General features: G+C 43.6%; 1 protein-coding gene across 1 annotated transcript; it reads left to right on the top strand.

Moving 5' to 3' along the window:
* Positions 1-236: 236 nt before the first annotated feature.
* On the top strand, positions 237-23,237 carry tpcn2 (two pore segment channel 2). Its single transcript, XM_069725743.1, has 25 exons — positions 237-694; positions 4,692-4,747; positions 7,612-7,688; positions 7,991-8,168; positions 8,409-8,525; positions 10,221-10,327; positions 11,265-11,337; positions 14,320-14,419; positions 14,522-14,587; positions 14,659-14,723; positions 16,088-16,179; positions 16,298-16,379; positions 16,475-16,564; positions 16,834-16,953; positions 17,819-17,878; positions 18,146-18,274; positions 18,547-18,596; positions 18,912-19,011; positions 19,824-19,895; positions 20,009-20,082; positions 20,706-20,811; positions 20,923-21,005; positions 21,077-21,158; positions 21,525-21,616; positions 21,697-23,237. Exons 1-25 carry the CDS (start codon positions 325-327, stop codon positions 21,773-21,775), a joined length of 2,520 nt encoding a protein of 839 aa, XP_069581844.1. The 5' UTR covers positions 237-324; the 3' UTR covers positions 21,776-23,237.
* The last annotated feature ends 175 nt before the right edge of the window (positions 23,238-23,412 follow it).

Genomic DNA, 23,412 nt, shown 5'->3' with positions numbered 1-23,412 from the left:
GTTTATTTGTCCAGCTGCAGCTCCGACGATGTCAAACGTGCTGGAGAGCAAATAAATAAATGTACAAATTAAAAGTAGGTTTACTTTTCCATTTTAGTAGTAAACGTTCAAATCAGTCTCTTAACACCTGTTCAGACAAACTTTTCAGCGGTTTGTTTTCCTGTCACAGATTTGCTTCCTTGCTGTCAGCTGACCTGCCAGGACGTCTGTCCAGTCCTCCTCTACATGTTCCTGTGAGCTTGTTATTTTCTGTCCTTGTCCTTGCCCGTCAGCTGTTTTGTGTGCGCTCCCGTGCAGGGCCTCGCTGCAGGAGGTGGAGTCTGCATGTACAGCCGGCGTAAAGTGAGACTGGAGGACAGGAGAGGGAGGAGCAGTCGGAGGAGCGACTTCCTAAAAGCAGTCGCTGCCCTGTTTGTGTGTCTGCAGCCTGTTGAGTCTCCGAGTGTCGGCGAAAAACCGAAAGTCCTCCGGTCGTCTCCTCGGACCCGCCGCAGTCTCACCGCCGCCGAGCAGCGGCGTGTCTACACGGGGCAGATCTCCTGGATGGAAACGGAGAGTCTGCTGACCGGGAGCGGGAACGGAGCCTCCGGGAAGTATGGCGCGAGGTCGGGCACGGAGAACGGGGGGGGCCCGGGACCGAGGCGGATGTCCTACTCTGTCAGCGGGGGGGCGTGCAGCGTGGAGAGGGACACAGGTGAGTGTGTGTGTGTGTGTGTGTGTGTGTGTGTGTGTGTGTGTGTGTGTGTGTGTGTGTGTGTGTGTGTGTGTGTGTGGAGGGGGGGGACTTTCCGGTATGAGACCTCTGCAGAGAGAAAGAAACAAGTTCAGCCTGATGAGAGAAATGTGTCAGGACAGATACAGGACCGGAAGTGGACTCCTCAAGTGTTGGATTCAGGTAGATCAGTCAGGTAGGAGCTCAGCAGTCACATCAAAGTACATCAGGTGAAACACACCTGCAGTCCAATGATCAGAACCACAGCCACAGAGGACTCACCTGTCCTCAGAGTCTGTCTGCACATGTCTTCATTCATTCCTGTCCACTACAATAAGACTGTACAATAACTCCTCTCTGGCAAAATCCATCACACAACAATAACACTGTTGTCTGTTTTTCTTGTTTGTTTAAATATATTAAAAAAACCATTGCACTATTGTTTAGTTAGCTTTAATTTAATTATTCTATTTTATTGTATATACTGTGCATTTTTATATTTAATATTTTACTGTTATTTTATTTCTTTCCTGTATCTATAAATGCTGCTGTAGTGAAAAAAAATGTCCCCTTGTGAGATAAATAAAGTAACTATCTATCCATCTATCTATCTATCTATCTATCTATCTATCTATCTATCTATCTATCTATCTATCTATCTATCTATCTATGTGGATTATTGTTGGTCCTGTTTGAGGATCATTTTGTTGTTGCATTGGGTTAGGATGGAGCCAGATGTTCTTTGATATACAGTTTGGTAGTTTATAACAACTTATTTATATAAAGTCAGCGGGTTTTATTAAATCTGAATCTTTAAATTACTTCAGGAACTCTTCCTGTCAGATTTGTGAATGACAAGAAAAGTATTTTTTCCTGTTTTAAAGTAACTTAAAATGGAAAAATCTCAGTTAATTGTTGGACAAAATTGATAAAGCATCAAACGATTGAATTGAAATGATTTTGTATGTTTTCAGTCAGTCATGCTGCATTATTTCATTTTCTAGGTAATTAAAGCTCATCGTTGGGGCACTGTAAGTCATGTTGAGTTTATGGAGCTGAGTTAACTGAACTTTAGTTGATTAATGGCAGATTTGTGTGACAAACATTGAAGTCAATCAGCTGCTTCTCTTCTAGTTTTCAGTGCAGCTAAAGATGACATGAACGCTCACTAATTCACAGGAAGTCTGAATTCTGTGAGCAGAACCTCGAGACCTGATTGTGATGATTGGACCTCGTCCTTGTGATGCAGGTGGATGTAATGATCAGGTGTGTTTGGTTGTAATGTGTTACTGATGCTGACAGACACACAGACCTACCGACGGTGTGAAACAGAACTGCTGATTTTATCATTTAAATGAAGATGCGCTGATTTCTAGCAGCTTTGATGAGTTTCATGTGGTGAGGTGCAGTTGGAGAGCTGGTCCCTTCATGATGCTGCTGAGTTAAAGCAGTGATGAATCTAATGTCTCACTGTGATGTAGAACTTTACCAGAAACACGTCTGTGTGTTGACACTGAGCTGTTTGAAGGTATACTTTATATAAAGTTATCCAGGTCACAGAATCAAACCAACTCTTCCTCCTGTGATTGCATTGCTGTCTTTCAGCCCGTCAGGAAATTCTCTGAGAAATCATGAAACTAATAAAAAATTTAAAATGAGAAAACTGACGCCACCGTTTTAGTTGAACTGAACGTCTTCTGCTATTTCTGACAAATCAACTGTCATTGGTTGATTAAATACATTCAAATTTACAGACAAAACTCGTGCTGCTTCATATTTAGTGTGGGTGCTGTTGAGTTGTGAAGAGTTTCTGCAGCCGTTTGAAAAGCTGCTCTGACGGTGACACTCGCCGCCCTGACACATCCTGTGGTGACGCATCAAGTGTGTGTGTGTGTGTGTGTGTGTGTGTGTGTGTGTGTGTGTGTGTGTGTGTGTGTGTGTGTGTGTGTGTGTGTGTGTGTGTGTGTGTGTGTGTGTGTGTGTGTGCGAGTATGTGAGTCATCATGTCTGTATCTGTGTAGTTGCTGGATGGGAAAGTTGTAGTCACGTAACATGATCACATGACAGCTGTGGAACAAGTCTCCACCAAACAGTCTCTCCACATTACTGACCAAACTTTAGATTGTTAAACACAAGTTCAATCTGACTGACATCAAATGAACGAGACACAAACATCAGACCTGACTGACATATCTTCATATAATCTTTCAGGAAATAGTGGAAAGTTTCTCAGAGCCTCAGACGAACCATGTTACGCTGCAATATCACCCAAATTACAACAATAAAAGTCCCTGTTAAGGAGAATATTGTTCCTGGTGATGTACCTGCAGAGACACGTCGAGACTAGATCACAATTATTCTACAGAATCACATTTTTAAAGACCAAAATGCTCCTTCAGTTCTTTAAAGGGGCATGCTACATTTTTACAGATAAAGCTCAGGTTGTAATCAGCCAGTTGCTTAATGTCCTCAGAGGCTCTAAAATCTGATTATACAAGTAGCTCCGCCCCCAGAGATCTGATTGGTCAACTGAACATCTGGAACAAATCATCATGACATCACACCGTTCTCATTACTAGAAATATCACTCCACCTCCTCAATGGGAAAATAGAATTAGAATAGAGTTTCATATACTATGTAATCTAATGTAGTTTCTACTTGTTATAGTTCTATTAAATGACCCATTTGGTGAAGTCGGGTCTCTTTTGGTCCTTTTTGGTCGCTCCGAGCACCCGTACCGTAACACCACGGATAGTCACGCACTTACAGTCCTAGAGGAGGCTAGCTGGACCGGTTTGGTTTGAACACATGACACGGAGCTAAAATGTTAAAAACACATGAGAACATGATATCTTTGTTCATCAGATATCTTTGTTCATCAGATATCTTTATTCATCAGATATCTTTGTTCATCAGATATCTTTATTCATCAGATATCTTTGTTCCTCAGATATCTTTGTTCCTCAGATATCTTTGTTCAACATATATCTTTGTTCATCAGATATCTTTATTCATCAGATATCTTTGTTCATCAGATATCTTTGTTCATCAGATATCTTTATTCATCAGATATCTTTGTTCCTCAGATATCTTTGTTCAACATATATCTTTGTTCATCAGATATCGTTGTTCATCAGATATCTTTATTCATCAGATATCTTTGTTCCTCAGATATCTTTGTTCAACATATATCTTTGTTCATCAGATATCGTTGTTCATCAGATATCTTTGTTCATCAGATATCTTTGTTCCAACCAGACTGAGCTAGCTGATCAGTTTAGTGTTTCTATGTTCTGTATTTATTCAGTTGGAGACTAGAAGTCCTCTCTGTTGCTAGGTGGTTGCTAAGGGTCCGACTACTTCCTGGAGTAGGAGACATTACATACGTTACATAAGAGTCTACTGACCTGATTGATTGTTTTCCAGTTGTTAGTCATAACCCATGTGTTGCGTTGGAAACGGAGATCACACTAAAACAATATTATATATTTTGAGAGTGAACTTCTGCACAATATGAACACATGTAGATTACATGTTTTATTTAGATGGTAACTTGTATAATCTTCACTTCAGTGATGCTGACGGACTTCGGTCCATCAGCATCACTGTCGTGCCCATAATGACGTTGAAGACCCTCTGGTGTCATATTCCAGTCCTGATGGTGTCGATCAGGTTCGACAGATCTGCATATGGAGCCTCTGTTTAGTTCTTCTCTATATGCAGCGAGCTCAGTAATAAATTGCTGCAATGCTCCTTCTTTCCTTGTTTCAGGTAAACCTCAGTTAGAAAAACAAGCCACATTTTTAGTTCCAGTTCCTCCCATTTAGCCTAAAGAATAAACAAACGTTGGCGTCCCAGTTCTACAGACAACAGGATCTCCAGACTCTGTCTGTGGTCGGAGAACATGTTGGTTCTGCTGCTGAGGAACTGCCTGAATCCAGATGGTGCTGCTACTGTCTCTGTTCTCACTGTCCACAGGTGACGAGGATCTCCACATCCAACAAGCTGTCGTGTTCATCGAGGACGCCGTTCAGGTGAGTCAGACTCCATCGCTTCAGTTTCTATTGGTAAATAATGAAGAAAAGGTAAATGAATATATAACCCTGTTCCCCAAAAAGTTGGGACGCTGTGTAAAATGTAATTATTTGTAAATCACACAAACCAATATTTTATTGAAAATAAATCAAAGACAACATATCAAATGTTGAAACTGAGAAAATGTATTGTTTTATAAAAAAAAGAAACTTTTTTCTTTTAGACGTGTTGTTGCCATCAAATTCAAAATGAGCAGATATTTTTCACAAAACAATCAAATTTCTCCGTTTCAACATTTGCTGTTTAATTTAAGGGATTTTAAGTTATTGCATTCTGTTTTTAGTTATATTTTTCACAGCGTCCAAACTTTTTGGAAACAGGGTTCCTCTCAGTCGGCAGGTCGGTGTCTGTTCGTGGCCTCCTGCAGTGTCTCCGAGAGGCAAACCGATGCACACTTAAAGCAATATTTAAAAAACACTTCAATTTCTTAAAATTTGGCAAAAACATTCAATCGTTATCAATAATGACCTCATAAGACTTTGGTGGTCAAAGGTCAGAGGTTAAGCTCATGGTCCCATCACATTGGCCCATGCTTGTTTCAGGAACATCTGGAGGGAATTTCTTCAAGTTTGTCACATTTTTTATTTAACTCAAGGATGAACTAATAAGATTTTCACTAGCTAGGACCCCGCCTCGGCTGGGGGCAAACCTTCATTGATTGGGGGAGATTAAGCCAGGGTGAGAGTTTTGCGGTTTGGGGGAAGGCTTAGTCGAGGATCCACTGCGGCTTCCGGGCCTTGCAGATCCCCAAAAGAAGCCATCCTCAGACTGCAAGGCTGCCTGCCCTTTGCGCAGGTCGTCGAAGCCGTGGCGGGTGTAAAGTTGGTAGGCTTGGGAACACCAGCGGCCCATGATCTAGATGAGGTGGTCTGGGACTCCTCTGCTTGACGCAGTGGTGGCTGCCCCTAAGCGAAAGGAGTGGCCGGAGAAGTAGTCGGGATTAATTCTCCTCCACATCTGGAGCTAAGGTTCTGAAGATCTGAGATTATCTGCTGGCGGAGGCTCGCGGAGACGGGAGAAGGTTTTTGGCAGCTATGTTGGGTGGAGGTATCGCTGACGCCAAGGAGAAGGAGGGGGGATGGCATCTCGGTGCTGGTAGTGTGGCCGTGGGACTGCTGGGTTGGGGGAATGGGGAGGGGGGGGGGCGGCGGCGCGGAGCCGGAAAAGAGAGCATGGGATGGTTGGAGGGTAGGGGAAGAAGGAGTAGGGACTGGCATCCCGGTGCCAGGAATCTCCATGGTAGGAGGGTAAACTGCGGCCCTCGTTGAGCTGGGGAAGGTCGCTGGAGGCGCCAGAGGAAAGGGGGCAAAAGGGTTGTAAGTTGGCAGCCCAGTGGTGATGCTGGGCGCTGTGGGTGGATGAGAGAGGGGGAAAGAGGAAAGAAGACCTGGCAACCCGGTGCCAGAGTAGAGGGCAGAAAAAAGGGGCGTGTGGAAGAACAGCAGTAGTACGGACTGATGAATCCAAGCCAGAAGGTAGGATGGAGTGCTGTGGAAATTGAAGAGAGGAAAAGAGAGTCGGCATCCCGGTGCCACTGTGCAAAGGTGAGTTTGCCGGAGGAGGTGGAGGGGGATGAGAGGTGGCGCGCTGCAAAACCTGGCAACCCGGAACTTTGTGGGTGGGAGGGCGGGGCTTGGAGGTGCGTGGTGACGTCACTGTCGTTGACGTTACGCCGGTGTGTTTTGGATGGAGGTACGTCTGTGTTTTGTGGCCTTTGGAAAGTTGTGAGGAGTTGGAACAGTTTTGCTTTGTTGTCGGAGCGGTGGTGAGGTATCCCCTTCTCTTTTAACGCTTTTAGCTGACGGACTACAGTCCGGTCGGAGATCTTGGCCGGTGCGTCTTCGACGGGGGACCTGGCTGGACCGCGGGAGCGGTGGCGGAGGCTTTGAGCGCGGCGCGCTGGATGGCCGGAGTCGTCGGGAGACTCGTTCCCGAGCGCTGGGTCTGGGGCGAGCGGAGGAAGAGAGAGGGGACTTACGTTGCCGTTGACTACGTCTGGGGGTGGCAGGTCTCCCTCTGTCACCGGTGAGTGGGTTATTGGAGGACGGCCGTGGATCGGAACCTTCGTACAGAAGGATTGAACGGAGAGAGGGATTCTGGTGGATGGAGCTGGTCGGCTTTTTGGAGATCGGCGGGTTTGGCTCCGATGTGCTGCCTGGGTGTTCCCGGTGGCGGTTGGTGGCGTCTCGTGGGTATCCCCGTTTTTTTTTTGGAGAGGACAGCTGTATGGGTGGCCTCTGGGGAGGCAAGACAATCGTCGTCGTCGGACGGGCTGAGGAACAGTATATCCATGCTTGGGCCAAGGTAAGATCGTTTTTTGTTTTTTCTGCGTGGCGTCTGGTTCCGGATGCAGAAAACGTGAACAGGCTGAGGTTTAGAGTGGGTGGACATTTATAGGAGTGTGGCTGGAAGTGGGGGAGTGGTTGAGGCGTGGCCCTGCTCCTGAAATTTAGCTAAAACTTTATCTCCAATTGGTGGTCAATGGTCAAAGGTCACGATGAGGTCACATCTGTTTTGCACTGAACTGCATGTTCATGAGCTGCATGTTCACTACAACTTGATGGGTGAGTGGAGATCACACAGATGTTCACACACGTGACTTTTGCGTTCACGCACGTTCACACACGTTCTCAGTACGTGCTGATGTTGATCCAGAGATGACGCTCTGAATACTTCCTCATGAAGGTTACAGCTTCCTCCTGGTCCGTGTGCATCACCATGCTGCGTTCAGGAACACTCTGAACTCTTTGATTCCACTTCCTGGTTAATATTCTGTCAGTGAAGTCTTCCTTCTGTCCTCCAGTACCGCTCCATCAACCACCGGGTGGATGCCGGCTCCCTCCGCCTGTATCGCTGGTACTACTCCAGAATATGCCAGTGGTGAGTTCACAGCTTCAGCAGTTGATGCTCAGGACTAAATCTAAACATGGACCTGAGATCATGTCAGTATTGAGAAGAAGTATTGATGTGTGCTGCTTCAGTTTCAGGTTCTAGTATTGTTCATGTATGTTCATATGTTTAACATGATGTCACTCCTCACCGGCAGAAACTCTCTGAGGAAAAGAAGTAAAGCAGTTTGATCTTAGAGCAGCTGCAGAGGTTTGAACAGAAGATGAAGTCTGAGTGAGAGGAGAATATATTATTATTATGATAATGATATATTATATTATACCCCTGTCCAGGGGTTTGGGTCTGACCATTGCAGCGGTGCTGCTGCTGGCGTTCGTGGAGCGCCCGTCCTCCCTGTCCGTGTCCTCGGACCCCCGCCGTCGCCCACCGTCCTGGGAGCCTCCATGTGGCCTGACGGAGATCCTGGAGATGGTCTGCCTCATCATCTTCTCTCTCGACCTCGCCGTCAAGGTAAACGCAGCGCAGCGACTCTTACCAGAAACTACTAAGGTGACCAGTGAAGCAGTATCAGAAAATCCATTTATTAGCATTTATGGTAAAGCTCCACCTTGTGTTCAACATCAGAACTGCATTTCAACATTTTAAATAAGGATGATCAGCAGCTGTCACATCATGTCACGTGTTGTTTCCAAGTAATCTCACCACTTTTTATAATAATTGTAATAAATAAATCCTCTGGTTTGTCCTCAGAGCTATCTGATTGGCTGGGAGGAATTCAGGAAGAGCAAATGGCTGATCGGCTACATGGTGGTCATTTCAGTGTCCGTCATCGACTGGATGTTGTCTGTCGGGATGGAGTGTGATGAGGTGAGGCTGCTGCACTTAAATAAGTTACCAACTAAATAAAACATGTAATCTACATGTGTTCATATTGAAGAGCAGTTCACTCTCAAAATATAAAACTTTATGTTACTGTGATCTCCGTTTCCATGGCAACACATGGGGTACGACTAACAACTGGAAAACAATCAGTCGTGTCAGTAGACTCTTTTGTAACGTACGTAATGTTCACTACTCCATGAACTAGTCAGACCCTTAGCAACCACCTAGCAACAGAGAGGACTTCTAGTCTCCAACTGAATAAATACAGAACATAGAAACACTAAACTGATCAGCTAGCTCAGTCTGGATGGAACAAAGATATCTGATGAACAAAGATATCTGATGAACTAAGATATCTGATGAACAAAGATATCTGATGAACTAAGATATCTGATGAGTAACTAAGATATCTGATGAGTAACTAAGATATCTGATGAATAAAGATATCTGATGAACAAAGATACCTGATGAACAAAGATATCTGATGAACAAAGATATCTGATGAACAAAGATATGTGAAGAAGAAAGATATCTGATGAACAAAGATATCTGATGAACAAAGATATGTGATGAACAAAGATATCTGAGGAACAAAGATATCCATGAACTCATGTGTTTTTAACATTTTAGCTCCGTGTCATGTGTTCAAACCAAACCGGTCCAGCTAGCCTCCTCTAGGATTGTAAGTGCGTGACTATCCGTGGTGTTACGGTACGGGTGCTCAGAGCGACCAAAAAGGACCAAAAGAGACCCGACTTCACCAAATGGGTCATTTAATAGAACTATAACAAGTAAAAACTACATTATATTACTTATTAGATGAAACTCTATTCTAATGATATATTCCCATTGAGGAGGTGGAGTGATATTTGTAGTGATGAGCACAGTGTGATGTCATGATGATTTGTTCCAGATGTTCAGTTGACCAATCAGATCTCTGGGGGCGGAGCTACTGGTTGTATAATGAACATTTGTACAAAATCTCATTTCGTAGTTGTTGAGACATTTCAGACTGAACATTTCTGATGTGAGGATCACCTGGTCAGCTTTATATCACTTCCTGCTGTCTCTGCAGTAATAAACATATGTATTATAATCAATATTAAATATTATTCAAATTATTTTAACATGAAATAAATCTAGGGCAGCTCAGTGGTTAGCGTTGTCGCCTCACAGCGAAAAGGTTCTGGGTTCAAATCCAGGCCTTCCTGTGTGAGTCTGCAGGTTCTCCGTGTGCCTGCGTGGGTTCTCTCGGTTCTCCAGCTTCCTCTCACCATCCAGAAACATGAACCTCAGGTTAACTGGTGGTTCTACAAATGTCCCTGAGGTGTGAATGAGAGCGTGAACGGTCTTTGTTTCCGTCTGTCTCTGTGTCCCTGTGATGGACTGGTGATCTGTCCAGGTGAACCCTGCCTTCACTCAATGTGAGCTGGGAAAGGCTCCGCCCCCCGTGACCCTATTCAGGATAGAGCGGGTATAGATGATGGATGGATGGATGAAATAAATCTCAGGATAAGTGCTGACACAAACAAACTAAGCTGTTATTTACATCTACCACATCAACTCACATTTCCAGCTTCTACAGTCTCAGAAAGGCTTTGTGGATTCAGAGGAAACCTGTCGGAGTCACACGTCCCCCTACGGTTAAAGTATTGATCCTCTCCTGTCTTTATTGATCAGAAACTGAGAGTGCGGCGTCTCTTCCGGCCGTTCTTCCTCCTGCAGAACTCTTCTCTCATGAAAAAGACGCTCAAGTGCATCAAGAGGACTCTGCCGGAGATTGCCAGGTATCTGAATCCTTCACTCTGTCATTTATTTCTTGTGATCATGTGATTGCATTATTAATCATTGAACTATAAAGTCATTATTTCCAGAGAGACTTTTGTGAGGGTGGAAACTGAAACTCCAGAAACCCATATTGGACTCGTTGTCTTCACTTCATCTGACCACATATCTGATAAACATCCCGTCTGTGGCTGCACATCAGTCTCACTTCCTCAGAATGAAGATGGTGATGATGATGATGATGATGATGATGATGATGGAGCTGCACCTGCACCTACTGCGTCCGTGTGTAGTCGTGTGTGTTATTGAGTTTATTGGATGGTGTGTGTGGTGCTGCAGGACGTTATGTGCTCCTTTACAGAGGGCAGTCAACAGCAGGGAGGTCATCATCTGTCGTCATGGCAACTGAAATATGGAATATAACCGATGATGACGAGGTTTGTTGCTCTCGTAGGAAAGGTGACGTGTCCCGTTTTGGAGCATCTGAATGGGACAACACTGTTGCCTTGGCAACTGTAATGTTTTCAGGAAGTACTGACAAAGTGGACTGAAGGAGCTCCAGCAGAACTTTAATGTGAGACTGAATAAGTGACATGTCTGAGTGGAGGTGATGGTCTGTTCTGGTGAGAGTCTCTTTCAGTTGAAAGCACATGAAACCTTCCAGGTTGAATCACCAGAAACGATCCGGTTAAAAAACAATAAAAAGTCTTCCTGTCCTTTCCAACCTGCTGCAGGACTTGGTGTGTATCTGCAGTCAGCCATCAACCCATAAAACCAAAGCTGGAATTATTAAACTTTAGATTTCAAAATGTAAAATATAACATATCAAATGTTGAAACCGAGACATTTTATTGTTTTATAAAAAATATCTGCTTGTTTTGAATGTGATGGCAGCAACAGGTGTGAGTCGAGCTGAGAAGTGTCCTCCTGTCGTTGCAGCGTCATCCTGCTGCTGGCGCTCCACCTCTGCCTCTTCACCATGATCGGGATGTTGCTGTTCGCTAAGACGGAGGTCAGTGCCGCCCTGCTGACCAATCACACGCCGGCCTGCGTGGTAGAAACACACTTCTGTGAGGTCCAGCAGTCTTTATGAGGACAGCAGACTACAGCATCGTCTCTGAGGTCCCAGTTTAGATAGATAGATAGTTACTTTATTAATCCCACAAGGGGACATTTTTTCGCTACAGCAGCATTATAGGTACAGGAAAGCAATAAAACAACAGTAAAATATTAAATATAAAAATGCACAGTATATACAATAAATATAATAAAATCAAATTTAATAATTAAATTAAAACGAACTAAACAATAGTGCAAATTTTTTTTTTATTTTTATATTTAAACAAACAAGAAAAACAGACAACAGTGTTATTGTTGTGTGATGGATTTTGCCAGAGAGGAGTTATTGTACAGTCTTATTGCGGTCGGCAGGAATGATCTCCTGTATCAGGAATGATCTCCTGGATCTGGAATGATCTCCTGTATCAGGAATGATCTCCTGTATCAGGAATGATCTCCTGTATCAGGAATGATCTCCCGTATCAGGAATGATCTCCCGTATCAGGAATGATCTCCCGTATCTGGAATGATCTCCTGTATCAGGAATGATCTCCCGTATCTGGAATGATCTCCCGTATCAGGAATGATCTCCCGTATCAGGAATGATCTCCTATATCTGGAATGATCTCCTGTATCAGGAATGATCTCCTGTATCTGGAATGATCTCCCGTATCTGGAATGATCTCCCGTATCTGGAATGATCTCCTGTATCAGGAATGATCTCCTGTATCAGGAATGATCTCCCGTATCTGGAATGATCTCCCGTATCTGGAATGATCTCCCGTATCTGGAATGATCTCCCGTATCAGGAATGATCTCCCGTATCTGGAATGATCTCCAGTATCAGGAATGATCTCCCGTATCAGGAATGATCTCCCGTATCTGGAATGATCTCCCGTATCTGGAATGATCTCCCGTATCAGGAATGATCTCCCGTATCTGGAATGATCTCCCGTATCTGGAATGATCTCCCGTATCAGGAATGATCTCCCGTATCTGGAATGATCTCCCGTATCTGGAATGATCTCCCGTATCTGGAATGATCTCCCGTATCTGGAATGATCTCCCGTATCAGGAATGATCTCCCGTATCAGGAATGATCTCCCGTATCTGGAATGATCTCCCGTATCAGGAATGATCTCCCGTATCAGGAATGATCTCCCGTATCAGGAATGATCTCCCGTATCTGGAATGATCTCCTGTATCAGGAATGATCTCCTGTATCTGGAATGATCTCCCGTATCAGGAATGATCTCCTATATCTGGAATGATCTCCTGTATCTGGAATGATCTCCCGTATCAGGAATGATCTCCTGTATCTGGAATGATCTCCTGTATCTAGAATGATCTCCTGTATCAGGAATGATCTCCCGTGTCAGGAATGATCTCCTGTATCTGGAATGATCTCCTGTATCTGGAATGATCTCCTGTATCTGGAATGATCTCCTGTATCTGGAATGATCTCCTGTATCTAGAATGATCTCCTGTATCAGGAATGATCTCCCGTGTCAGGAATGATCTCCTGTATCTGGAATGATCTCCCGTGTCAGGAATGATCTCCTGTATCAGGAATGATCTCCTGTATCTGGAATGATCTCCCGTGTCAGGAATGATCTCCTGTATCTGGAATGATCTCCTGTATCTGTCCTTGTGACAGCAGCTGGAGGAGTCTTTTAGAGAACGTCCTCCTCTGTCCCTGCAGCAGGTGGAGAGAGTGGTCAGGATTATCCAATATGGATAATAGTTTCCTCAGCGTCCTCCTCTCCATCTCCTTTTCCAGACTTTCCAGATTGCAGCCCATGATGGAGCCGGCCTTCTTAACCAGTTTGTTAAGTATGTTGGTGTCTCCGGCTCCAATGCTGCTCCCCAGCAGACCACAGCGAAGTACAATAAGATGGAGGTCAGACACGTTGTTAGTGTCCCGACGAGGATAGCTGAACAAACACTTATGTGTGACAACACATTCCTCCACCATCCACCAGCAGGACGGTTGTTGTCCTACTTCTCTCCGTGGTTCCATCTGATTGTAGAGAAGGACTTTAAATGGGTGTCTGTGTATCCATGGTTATAGAGCAGACAGCAGCTGCCGGTGTGTATAATTATGGGATGTAAAACAATGGGGTTTCATGTGCAGGTGCAGCTCTCAGCCAACTCACAGATTGCAAAGCATCATGGGAACTGAAGTTCTACAAAGGGAGTGCTTTTAATGCCAGCACACCTGAACGATATCAATCCGCTGCTGAAAGTAACCAAGCAGCTCTCTCTCTGTGTGTGTGTGTGTGTGTGTGTGTGTACAGTGGGTAGGGAAAGTATTCAGACCCCTTTACATTTTTCACTCTTTGTTTCATTGCAGCCATTTGCTAAAATCAAAAAAGTTCATTTTATTTCTCATTAATGTACACTCAGCACCCCATCTTGACAGAAAAAAACAGAAATGGAGAAATTTGTGCAAATTTATTAAAAAAGAAAAACTGAAATATCACATGGTCATAAGTATTCAGACCCTTTGCTGTGACACTCATATTTAACTCACATGCTGTCCATTTCTTCTGATCCTCCTTGAGATGGTTCTACTCCTTCATTGGAGTCCAGCTGTGTTTAATTAAACTGATTGGACTTGATTAGGAAAGGCACACACCTGTCTATATAAGACCTTACAGCTCACAGTGCATGTCAGAGCAAATGAGAATCAGTCACTACAGGGAACACAGAAAACACTGAAGGCCAGACGGGTGTTTGATTTTTATTCTGGTGATTTTATGAGATCTGTTGAAAGGACAACTGTAGAATAAACTGACACTATCTCCTTCTCTCTCCTCCTGTCTCCTCTTTCGCTGTCTCCTCCTGTCTCCATCTCCCCCTATCTCCTCTGTCTCCTCCTATCTCCTCTGTCTCCTCCTGTCTCCTCTTTCTCCGTCTCGTCCTGTCTCCTCAGGACCCGAAGAAGAACGAAGAGTGGGAGCTCCACTTCAGAAGTCTCCCAGCGTCCTTCACGTCTTTGCTGGTTCTGCTGACCACAGCCAACAACCCCGACGGTACGGAGCCTCCTCCTCACTGCTGTTAGTTGATGGTGTTGGTACGGAGCCTCCTCCTCACTGCTGTTAGTTGATGGTGTTGTTGGATGTGCTCCTTCTCAGTGATGATCCCGGCCTACTCCCTTCACCGAGGCTACTCCGTCTTCTTCGTCAGCTTCAGCGTGATCGGTGAGCAGACACGATGGCGCCGGCTCGTTCTCGGTGTGTAGAAACGGTTGACAGCTTATGTTTCCTGTCAGGAACCTACTGCCTGATGAACCTGCTGACCGCTATCATCTACAACCAGTTCAGAGGATACTTACTGGTGAGTCTCATCACGGACCGCCTCACTCGATGTTCTCGTTATATTATCATCCGCATGCGTCCGCCTGTGATATGAAAGTTGTTTTATTTGGATCAGTCAGAGCGTCCTGCGCTCGTATTCACAAAGATCCCTCAAACAAAGAGAAAACTCTTCCAGTTGGGACATTTTCTAATAATTTCCTCTTAAAGTTCAGAGTAGATCCTTAAAGATGAAACCTGTTCAGAGAGCTCCTCAGGAGATCAGCTGTCCGGATCAGGGAGGAGGACTTTAAGATGAAGAGTTTCTTCCTCAGACATGAAAGTGATGAAGATGTTTGAGTGTAGAAATGACTGGAGTCTGTTCAACCTTCATCAGCAGTCATCACACGAACACGCACTTCATCGAACTTCCACTGGAGGTCGCTGTCCGGTCGGCAGTTTTTTTTTATCAGCCAATCACATCTTTTAAAAGGCTTCGTCGCCTAGCAACGGGGTGGACCAGAGACTCAGAGTCTCTGAAGGTTCATGAATCTCTCCTCAGTAGTTTTTATTCTCAGTGAGAATCTCTGAGGATTTAAAGAGTTTTTCAGAATTCATCTCCTGATGATCTTCAGTTCAGGTGAAACTCAAACTGCTGATCCTTCATTTCCAACAACGTAACCAATCACATCGTTTGTCTTTGTGTTTATGATGACATCATCGTGGTTATTTTCCCAGACCTCACAGAGTGCTGCAGCGATGTTGAAAAGTTGTCGGTCTGGCAGTTTACAAACGGTTTCTCACAGATCAGCGTTTTGTTTCTCTGAAGCTCTGCGATGTTCAGCTGTTTATATTTTGAGTGAAATCACTCAATTCTTCTGAAGGGAACCCGATAGACTCACCCGTTCTCCCGTTAGACTCACCCGTTCACCCATAATCCCGTTCACCTGTTAGACTCACCCGTTCTCCCATTAGACTCACCCGTTATATATATATATATATATATATATATATATATATATATATATATATATATCTGTATTATATATAATAAATAACAGAATATAAGAGCAGAATATATATTATATATATATATGTGTATATATAATATATATGTGTATATATAATATATAACAGAATATAAGAGCAGTCTCCTGAACTCATCCTGACTGATTATATCTACAAATATAACTCTTCTATGTCCGAGTCAGTGAAAGGCACCACGGACTCATTCACCCGTAACATGCAGATGTTAAACTAAGTTGTAAGATGTGCTGACGTTCATGCTGTTCACTCTGATACGTTCAGAAGACCTGAAGTCAAAGACAGAAAGACACGTTGAGGACATGAGACTCCAGTCTGGAGGTTTGAGAAGATCCAGAACAACATGTCTCTGTTTCTGTCCAGATGTCTGTCCAAACGTCCATCATCAGGAGACGCCTCGGGATCAGAGCCGCTTTCCAGGTCCTCAGCTGTCAGGGAGCCCAACGGGCTGCTGAGTGAGAGACACACACACACACACACACACACACACACACACACACACACACACACACACACACACACACACACACACACACACACACACACAGAGTTATGCTGTGTTTTCTGTGCCAGGGAGCGTGTGCGTGTTGACGCCGTGCTGGAGGTGATGTCCAGAGTCAAGATTAAGAGCTACTACAGAGTGGCCATTACTACGGTCAGAACTGCTTTCTCTACATGAAGTTAATAAATATGCTCCATCCTTTTCTCTTTACCGTTGTCCTGACAACTGTCCCACCTCCGACCCGTCAGGTGGCGCAGCAGCATGCCGACGTGGGCTTCATGGACCGGGACCAGTTCAGGAGCATTTTTGATGAGCTGGACAAAGATTGTATCAAAGAGGTAAAACTGTGTTTCAGACTGTCAGCTGCCCGTCACCCTGCAGTCCACCTCTATGTTTAAGTGATTTTCCTTTATTCTTTTCCCTTTTCATCCTTGGAAAAAGGTGAACATCATTTAAACATGTTTTTCAAGATAATGTTTCAGTTCTGTTACAAATAAAAATTTCAATTGTGTGTGTGTGTGTGTGTGTGTGTGTGTGTGTGTGTGTGTGTGTGTGTGTGTGTGTGTGTGTGTGTGTGTGTGTGTGTGTGTGTGTGTGTTCCCCCCAGCACCCCCCCCTGCCTCAGTACAGGTCTGCAGCCCTGCAGAGACTCCAGCTGGTCTTCAGTCACTACTATCTCACTATACTTGGAAATGCAGTGGCCCTGGCCAACGTGGTGTGCATATGTGTAAGTTACACACACACACATACACACACACACACTCACTCTCGCGCACACATACACACACAATTGAAATTTTTATTTGTAACAGAACTGAAACATTATCTTGAAAAACATGTTTAAATGATGTTCCCCTTTTAACAAGGATGAAAAGGGAAAAGAATAAAGGAAAATCACTTAAATGTACACAATGTGAAAATAATACATATAAAAAAATAAAAGATAAAATGAACGATAAAAAACACGAATGAACATTGAACAGAGGAGCCGCTAAAAGATGTTGGATTATGTGAAATCTGTTCTAGATGAGGATGCAGAATCAATCCAAGAATTCCAACAGATGTCTAACTTTTCTTGTTCAGGTCTTAAAACCAAAGTTAGTTTCTTCATCATAAAAATATGGATCTCATGAACTCAGTCCTCAACGGGGGGAGTTTCTGTTGTCATCCATTTTCTCACGAGAGCTTTCTTACAGCGAGATATTTAACATTAAAGTGTTTTCAGGACCCTGGACAGCGTCTCCGCTGTGCTGCTGTTTTAAAGAACCTTTCTAGATTCTTCCTCCCAGATTCTCTCCAGGAACAAACACACAGACTTTTCCATTGTTGTTTGTTCATTTTTTCCATATTTCCAATTTTAGCACTACATTTCCTTCCTTTTCCCATTTTTCCTTCATACAGGTTGTGTCCACTTAGCTCATTTAGTGTGCTGTATCACCTAATATATAAAATATTTCTGATTCATATCCCATTATAAAGACTTTCCAAAGGCCGGAATTTATTTTATGGAAGTCTTCCCTTGTTCTTAGTTTAGTTTCTATGTTGATGAAATCTTGTGAAGTCTTGTGTAACAAGCTTTCTGTGTGTTTCAGACTGTCCTGGTGTTGAACTCTGAGAAGTCCACAGCAGAGAGAGACAACTACACCTTGGAGGTGAACATGAGTGTCCCACTGCTGTCCTCAGAGGAAGATGTCAAATCCAATCTGCTGCTTCTTCACAAACAGAAATATGTTGAACTGAAAGACAAAATCCTCTCGTTTCCCCCGTTAATATCTGAGAAGTTGAATGTTTCATTTAAAAGACTGAAACATGACGCAGCTGAACCTTGTATGAAACGTGATTGTTGATCTGCGGTCATCAGTTTGTGTCTTGTAGAATAAACACTGCAGCCTAAACTGATTCCATGTTTCCTCCGTCAGATCATCAACCTGTGCTTCATCCTCTACTACCTGTTGGAGATGTGCGTGAAGATCTTGGCCTTCGGCTGGAGAGGTTACCTGTCGTACAGGAACAACGTCTTCGATGGCTTCCTCACCGTCCTCTTACTGGTAACCCTTATTGAGGAGGTGGTGGTCCCACCAATCACTCCTGATGGTTTCCTGTTATGTTTGACATCCTGTCCTGTGTTAGTCTGTCTGTGACATCATTCACATCCAGTTGAGGAGTCTGTGACTTGTTATTGTAATTATTAAAGGAATAGTTCAACATTTTAGGAGCTCCATATGACGGTTGATACCAGAAGCAGTCGGTGAGTTCAGAGATGTGAATGCTGATTTTTTTATTTTCATCACTGATCTCATGTTTGTGTTTTTGCCATCAGGTCCTTCAGATCACCATATTCATCACCTACAGGCTTCCGTACTCTCACTGGTGGGTTTATGTTTCCAAATTAAGTGGAATATTTTGCAGATAGATAGATATATACTTTATTAATCCCTTTATGTTCCAGCAGCATATACAGGGCAAAAATATTGAATATAATAATAAAAAAAAGAAGCACATTCTATACAATAAAATAGAATAATATCAAATAAACTAAACTAAACAACAGACAGAACAGCAGTTCAAAGGTGTGTGTGTGTGTGTGTGTGTGTGTGTGTGTGTGTGTGTGTGTGTGTGTGTGTGTGTGTGTGTGTGTGTGTGTGTGTGTGTGTGTGTGTGTGTGTGTGTGTGTGTGTGTTAAAGGGACCCCTCCTCCCATGGTGTCATGTCTCTGTGGGAGATGGTTCGTCTGGTCAACATGCTGATTGTGTTCCGCTTCCTGCGCATCATCCCAGACATCAAGGTGAGTCAGCAGCTCGCTGGAGGATCGTTTCCCTTCAGCACTCAAAGCAAACTACACAACATCCACGTCATTAGATTTGAAGTTCGACTTAGTTTTTTGCAGCATCAGCAGTAATCCAGCGGTAGCCCCACACAGGTCAGCGTTAAAGGTCGCGTGTGCAGGTTCACAGAAATCTAATTTAATATTCATGATACTATTTTTATCAGTGAATAATCATCTAAAACTAAGAATCATGGTGTTTTTGTTACCTCTGAATGAGTCCAGTAGCCCTGAAGGGACAAACCTGCACACTGCTCCTTTAAACAGATGAGGAGGAAATAAATGATGAGGAACTCTGCAAAATAGACATGAAATAGTTATTTAAAAAATTCATTATTATAAAATGTTAATTCATCTATTTCATTTTTTGCTTCATACTAGAATTTTTATTTCACAAGTTTGTTTATATTTTAGAAACATATTTTCCTGCAGACACCATGGATAGAGTCGGAGGAACTAACAGGAGCTAACTGGCTAAATCTGACCAGCTGACCTGTTGTGACTCAAGAGGCTTGTGATTGATTGGCTGAAACGTGATGACATCACTGTCATGAAAAGTGACGTTAAAAGATGACGTGAAAGAAGATCGTATGTGGGAAAAAAACGACTCCATAATGAATTAAGAATTTAATGTGGAAAGAAAAACTAAACACCAACATGCAGAAATGGTGTAACTGTGCTACAGTAACCATGGTAACAGTAGACGTGTTCTCCAACAACACATTCAGAAGGAGATAAATGTGGTGAACTGAAGCGGCTTCATGTGTCTGCAGCTGATGGCGCTGGTGGCGAGCACGCTGCTGGACCTGGTGAAGAACCTGCGAGCGTTCGCAGGGATTCTGGTGGTGAGTGACATCACTGCTCCTCAGCTCCTCCCACTGACTCTGCTCCTTCTTCCTGCTGCAACCACTCTTCTTTAATGTAAAGTGAGCAGCATGCTGACGTGCTCGCTGTGCAGGTGGTGTACTACGTGTTCGCTGTGTTCGGCATCTGGCTGTTCGAGGGCGCCATCAAACCTCCTCCAGAGATCAGGTACGACTTCTGCTGAGGAGAAGGTCCTGGTTCAGAACCCTCAAACCGGACCTCTTTGATCAGACACACACGGGGAGATTAAGAGTTTTAATACCGGCACGAGATGAGCTGCATCTTCTTATCTTTTAGGGACTTTACAGCCAAATCCTATTTGAATGATTTAACTTAAAGAATCATAGCGAGTTAAAAAAAAAATAACATGTCAGAAAAATATAGTGGTTTCAAAACAATGTGTTTTGTTTCAAGTCCAACATCAGATCTTCTTTAACGGTCTCAGTTCATCTGTTCTGACAAACACGGTCAAAGTGAAACGTGATGAAGATGATGTGATGAAGCTCAGCTGCAGCTCACCGGAGGTCAGAGAGCTGCAGACGGGCGAGGAAACAAACACTGATGCAGCTCAGTGATCCGATCCTGGAACCGGCTGCAAACAGAACCGGCTGCAAACAGAACCGGCTGTAAACAGAACCGGCTGTCAAACAGAACTGGCTGTCACATCCCAACCCAGAACCCGTCGGCAGCCTCTCCCACCCTGATGAACCCGCTTCCCTCCGTTTGTGCGCAAGAGATAGATTCATGCTGGTTTAGTGAGTCATCTCTGTGTGTGTGTGTGTGTGTGTCAGTGGGCTGTCCAACACCTCCATGGAGAACATCAGCTCTAACTTCACCATGCAGTGTGGCTCCTACGAGCAGCTGGACTACTGGTCCAACAACTTCGATGACTTTGCAGTGAGTGACCGTCAGATGTTCAGATGTTCTGTTGATCTCACTCTTCATCTGCAGTATTATTACCCTGTTAGAGTTTCATGAAAACACGGTCTCTTGTCTGTTTGTGTTCAGGCAGCCATCATCTTACTGTATGATGTCATGATAGTTAACAACTGGCAGGCCTTCATGGACGCATACAGCAGATACACGACAGAGTAAGAACACATGGTGGTGATGAAGATGATGATGGTGGTGACAATGATGATGATGATGACATGTTTCCCAGGTGGTCTAAGATCTACTTTGTGTGCTGGTGGCTCACCTCCTCTGTCATGTGGGTCAACCTGTTTGTGGCGCTCATCTTGGAGGTGCGTTCACTCAGACAACACACATTCATCTGAAGCTGCAGAGACAGAACAAACAGTTTACCAGCTGCTTCATGAAGAAGCAACTTCTTCATGAAGCAGCTCTACGTCAGGCTGACACCATAACTTCCCCTGCTAGACTCCATCTGCTGTAGCGAACTCACTAATTAAACCAGCTGAACCAGCTCATTTAACTTCTAAAATACAACCTGACATTAGAGTTCAAGAGTTGGATGGTCGGTTCAAATGACTTGTTAACACCAACCTCATCCTTGGAAATAAACTAAATATTAAATATGAATATATTATAATATTCATAAGTAATGAAATATTAAAACATGGATTCGTCTGTTCCTGGTTCTCTAACAGAACTTCATCTACAAGTGGGACCGCAGTCACAGCTGTTCTGTTACAGATGTGGAGCGGATCCGATACGAAACCTCCGTTCAGCTCATGTTCAGGTTCGTCCTCCTGATGTCACGTTGGACGTCAAGCTGTCGGAGGCTTTTATGTTGTTTCTTATTTCACTGTTTCTCTGCAGAGAGCAGATCCAAGAGCCAACGGAAGAAGAGTTACTCTGTCAGCTGCACCGACACCCCCACTTACATCTGCAGTGGTGACACACACACACACACACACGGAGCACCTACACACACCATGCCGTGCACCATCATAAAGTGTTTCATGGAACTAAAACCATGAAGCCAAGTGTTGAATTTAAAGCTGCTGGAGCGCCCGTCAATTGCTGTCTTCAACCAAGGAAACTAAATGTTCACAGTTCTCTTCATAAGTTAAGATTTAAAGTGCTTAAAGATTTAATTATTTCTGAAGCAGAGAGCCAATAAAAACAAAGGCAGAGGTATTAATTGATTCCCGATCAGCTCAAAGCTTCGTTTTGATGTGCTGTTAAAGTTGCTGCATTACGCCTAACACACAACACTTCCTGTATCCATTTCACAATAAAAGCCTCCAGTATGTCAGACTGGAAGCCTTCATTTTTTAAAGAGGCTTTTATTGTGAAACCTTTGCAGGAACCTGTTGAAAGTGAAATAGGAAAATCTCACTTTAGATTAGTAATAATGAACGACATGGAAAATACATGATATTGTTGACTTTATTAAATTACAGAAATGGAAATATACATCAATAACTATTGTATGCAAACATCCCACCAATCTGATCTGACCTCCATACCATGGGGGAGGGAGGTCTGTTTGATTGACAGGCCTGTGGTGCAGTCAGGTTTCCGCTATTGGTGGGCGGGACATAGTGTCCTCGGGTTCCCAATCAGATCTCTGACCCACCGCTGGCTCCTCCCCAAATCATCCAAATATGGTCACTTCCTGCTCCAAAATAGCATAATGGCAGCAGGTATTAAACCAACAGGTGACCTCACCGTCGGTTCCCTGATTGTCCAGACAGAGCGAGTGTACTTGGTGTCATTAGATAGCTGCCGTTCTCTCCACGTGGAGATGTGACTTGTACTGATGAATGTGTTACAGGCTGTAACACAGAAACGTCCAAGATGTCCGACAATCATCTGGTTTCTGCAGGGTTGTTATTTTCCGTTCATGTCAGTGAACAGTTCAGAACGAAATGTCCAAAAGGTTTCCTCCCACTGAGAGGATTTACTTTTCTCTGGATTCACTGGTTTCTAGATGAACTTTCACCGTGGTCTGATCAGAGGCCTGTTGATTGACATCTTGCTGATTGACAGACAGACTTGTGTAACTGAGAACAGAAGCTGCTTGGTGGTGGAAGTAAATGTTGTAAAATGCGTCTCTGTTAATGTGACTCCAGTTAGTGAAACGTCCGGGCAGTGATGTGTGAAAGGGACTTTAGATGAATATAGTCCGAGTATTTTATTCAGGTATCAGACATACAACCATTTCTATTTGTTAAAAGGGAAAAGCTCACTCTTTGTTACTGATTCTTCTTTCTGTTATTTGAATGAAAAGACGTACTGTTCTTTGATATTTATGAAAATACACTTTAATGCATTTTATTTGGGGAATTTATTGAGTTGTGTTTGTAAAACTAAAATAGATCCCAAAGAGGTTTTAAATAAATATTTTGCATGAATTTAAAGACTTATTTTGTGATTTGTATTGATTTGTATCTTCAGCTGAATAATTTATCGATGTTGCCACATTACCGCTGTCCACACACACACGATGATGATCTTTATCTTGACACGTCTCTATAAAGTTGTTCCAGGATCATGTTCACCACTGAGCTGCATCAACTCTTCCTTTAA

This window comes from Brachyistius frenatus, unplaced genomic scaffold, assembly GCF_029030835.1.
Source record: "Brachyistius frenatus isolate BFR_SWC_R1_liver_20210118 unplaced genomic scaffold, ASM2903083v1 Contig_445, whole genome shotgun sequence".
NCBI lineage: Eukaryota > Metazoa > Chordata > Actinopteri > Embiotocidae > Brachyistius > Brachyistius frenatus.
This window is presented reverse-complemented; position numbering and strand designations above follow the sequence as displayed.

What these genes read in the sequence shown, in the direction of transcription:
- tpcn2 (XM_069725743.1), top strand. Translation starts at nt 325, where the DNA reads ATGTACAGCCGGCGTAAAGTGAGACTGGAGGACAGGAGAGGGAGGAGC. An exon ending in ACAGAGTGGCCATTACTACG is followed by an intron (nt 16,380 to 16,474) that starts GTCAGAACTGCT and finishes CCGACCCGTCAG; the next exon opens with GTGGCGCAGCAGCATGCCGA. An exon ending in TTGTGGCGCTCATCTTGGAG is followed by an intron (nt 21,159 to 21,524) that starts GTGCGTTCACTC and finishes GTTCTCTAACAG; the next exon opens with AACTTCATCTACAAGTGGGA.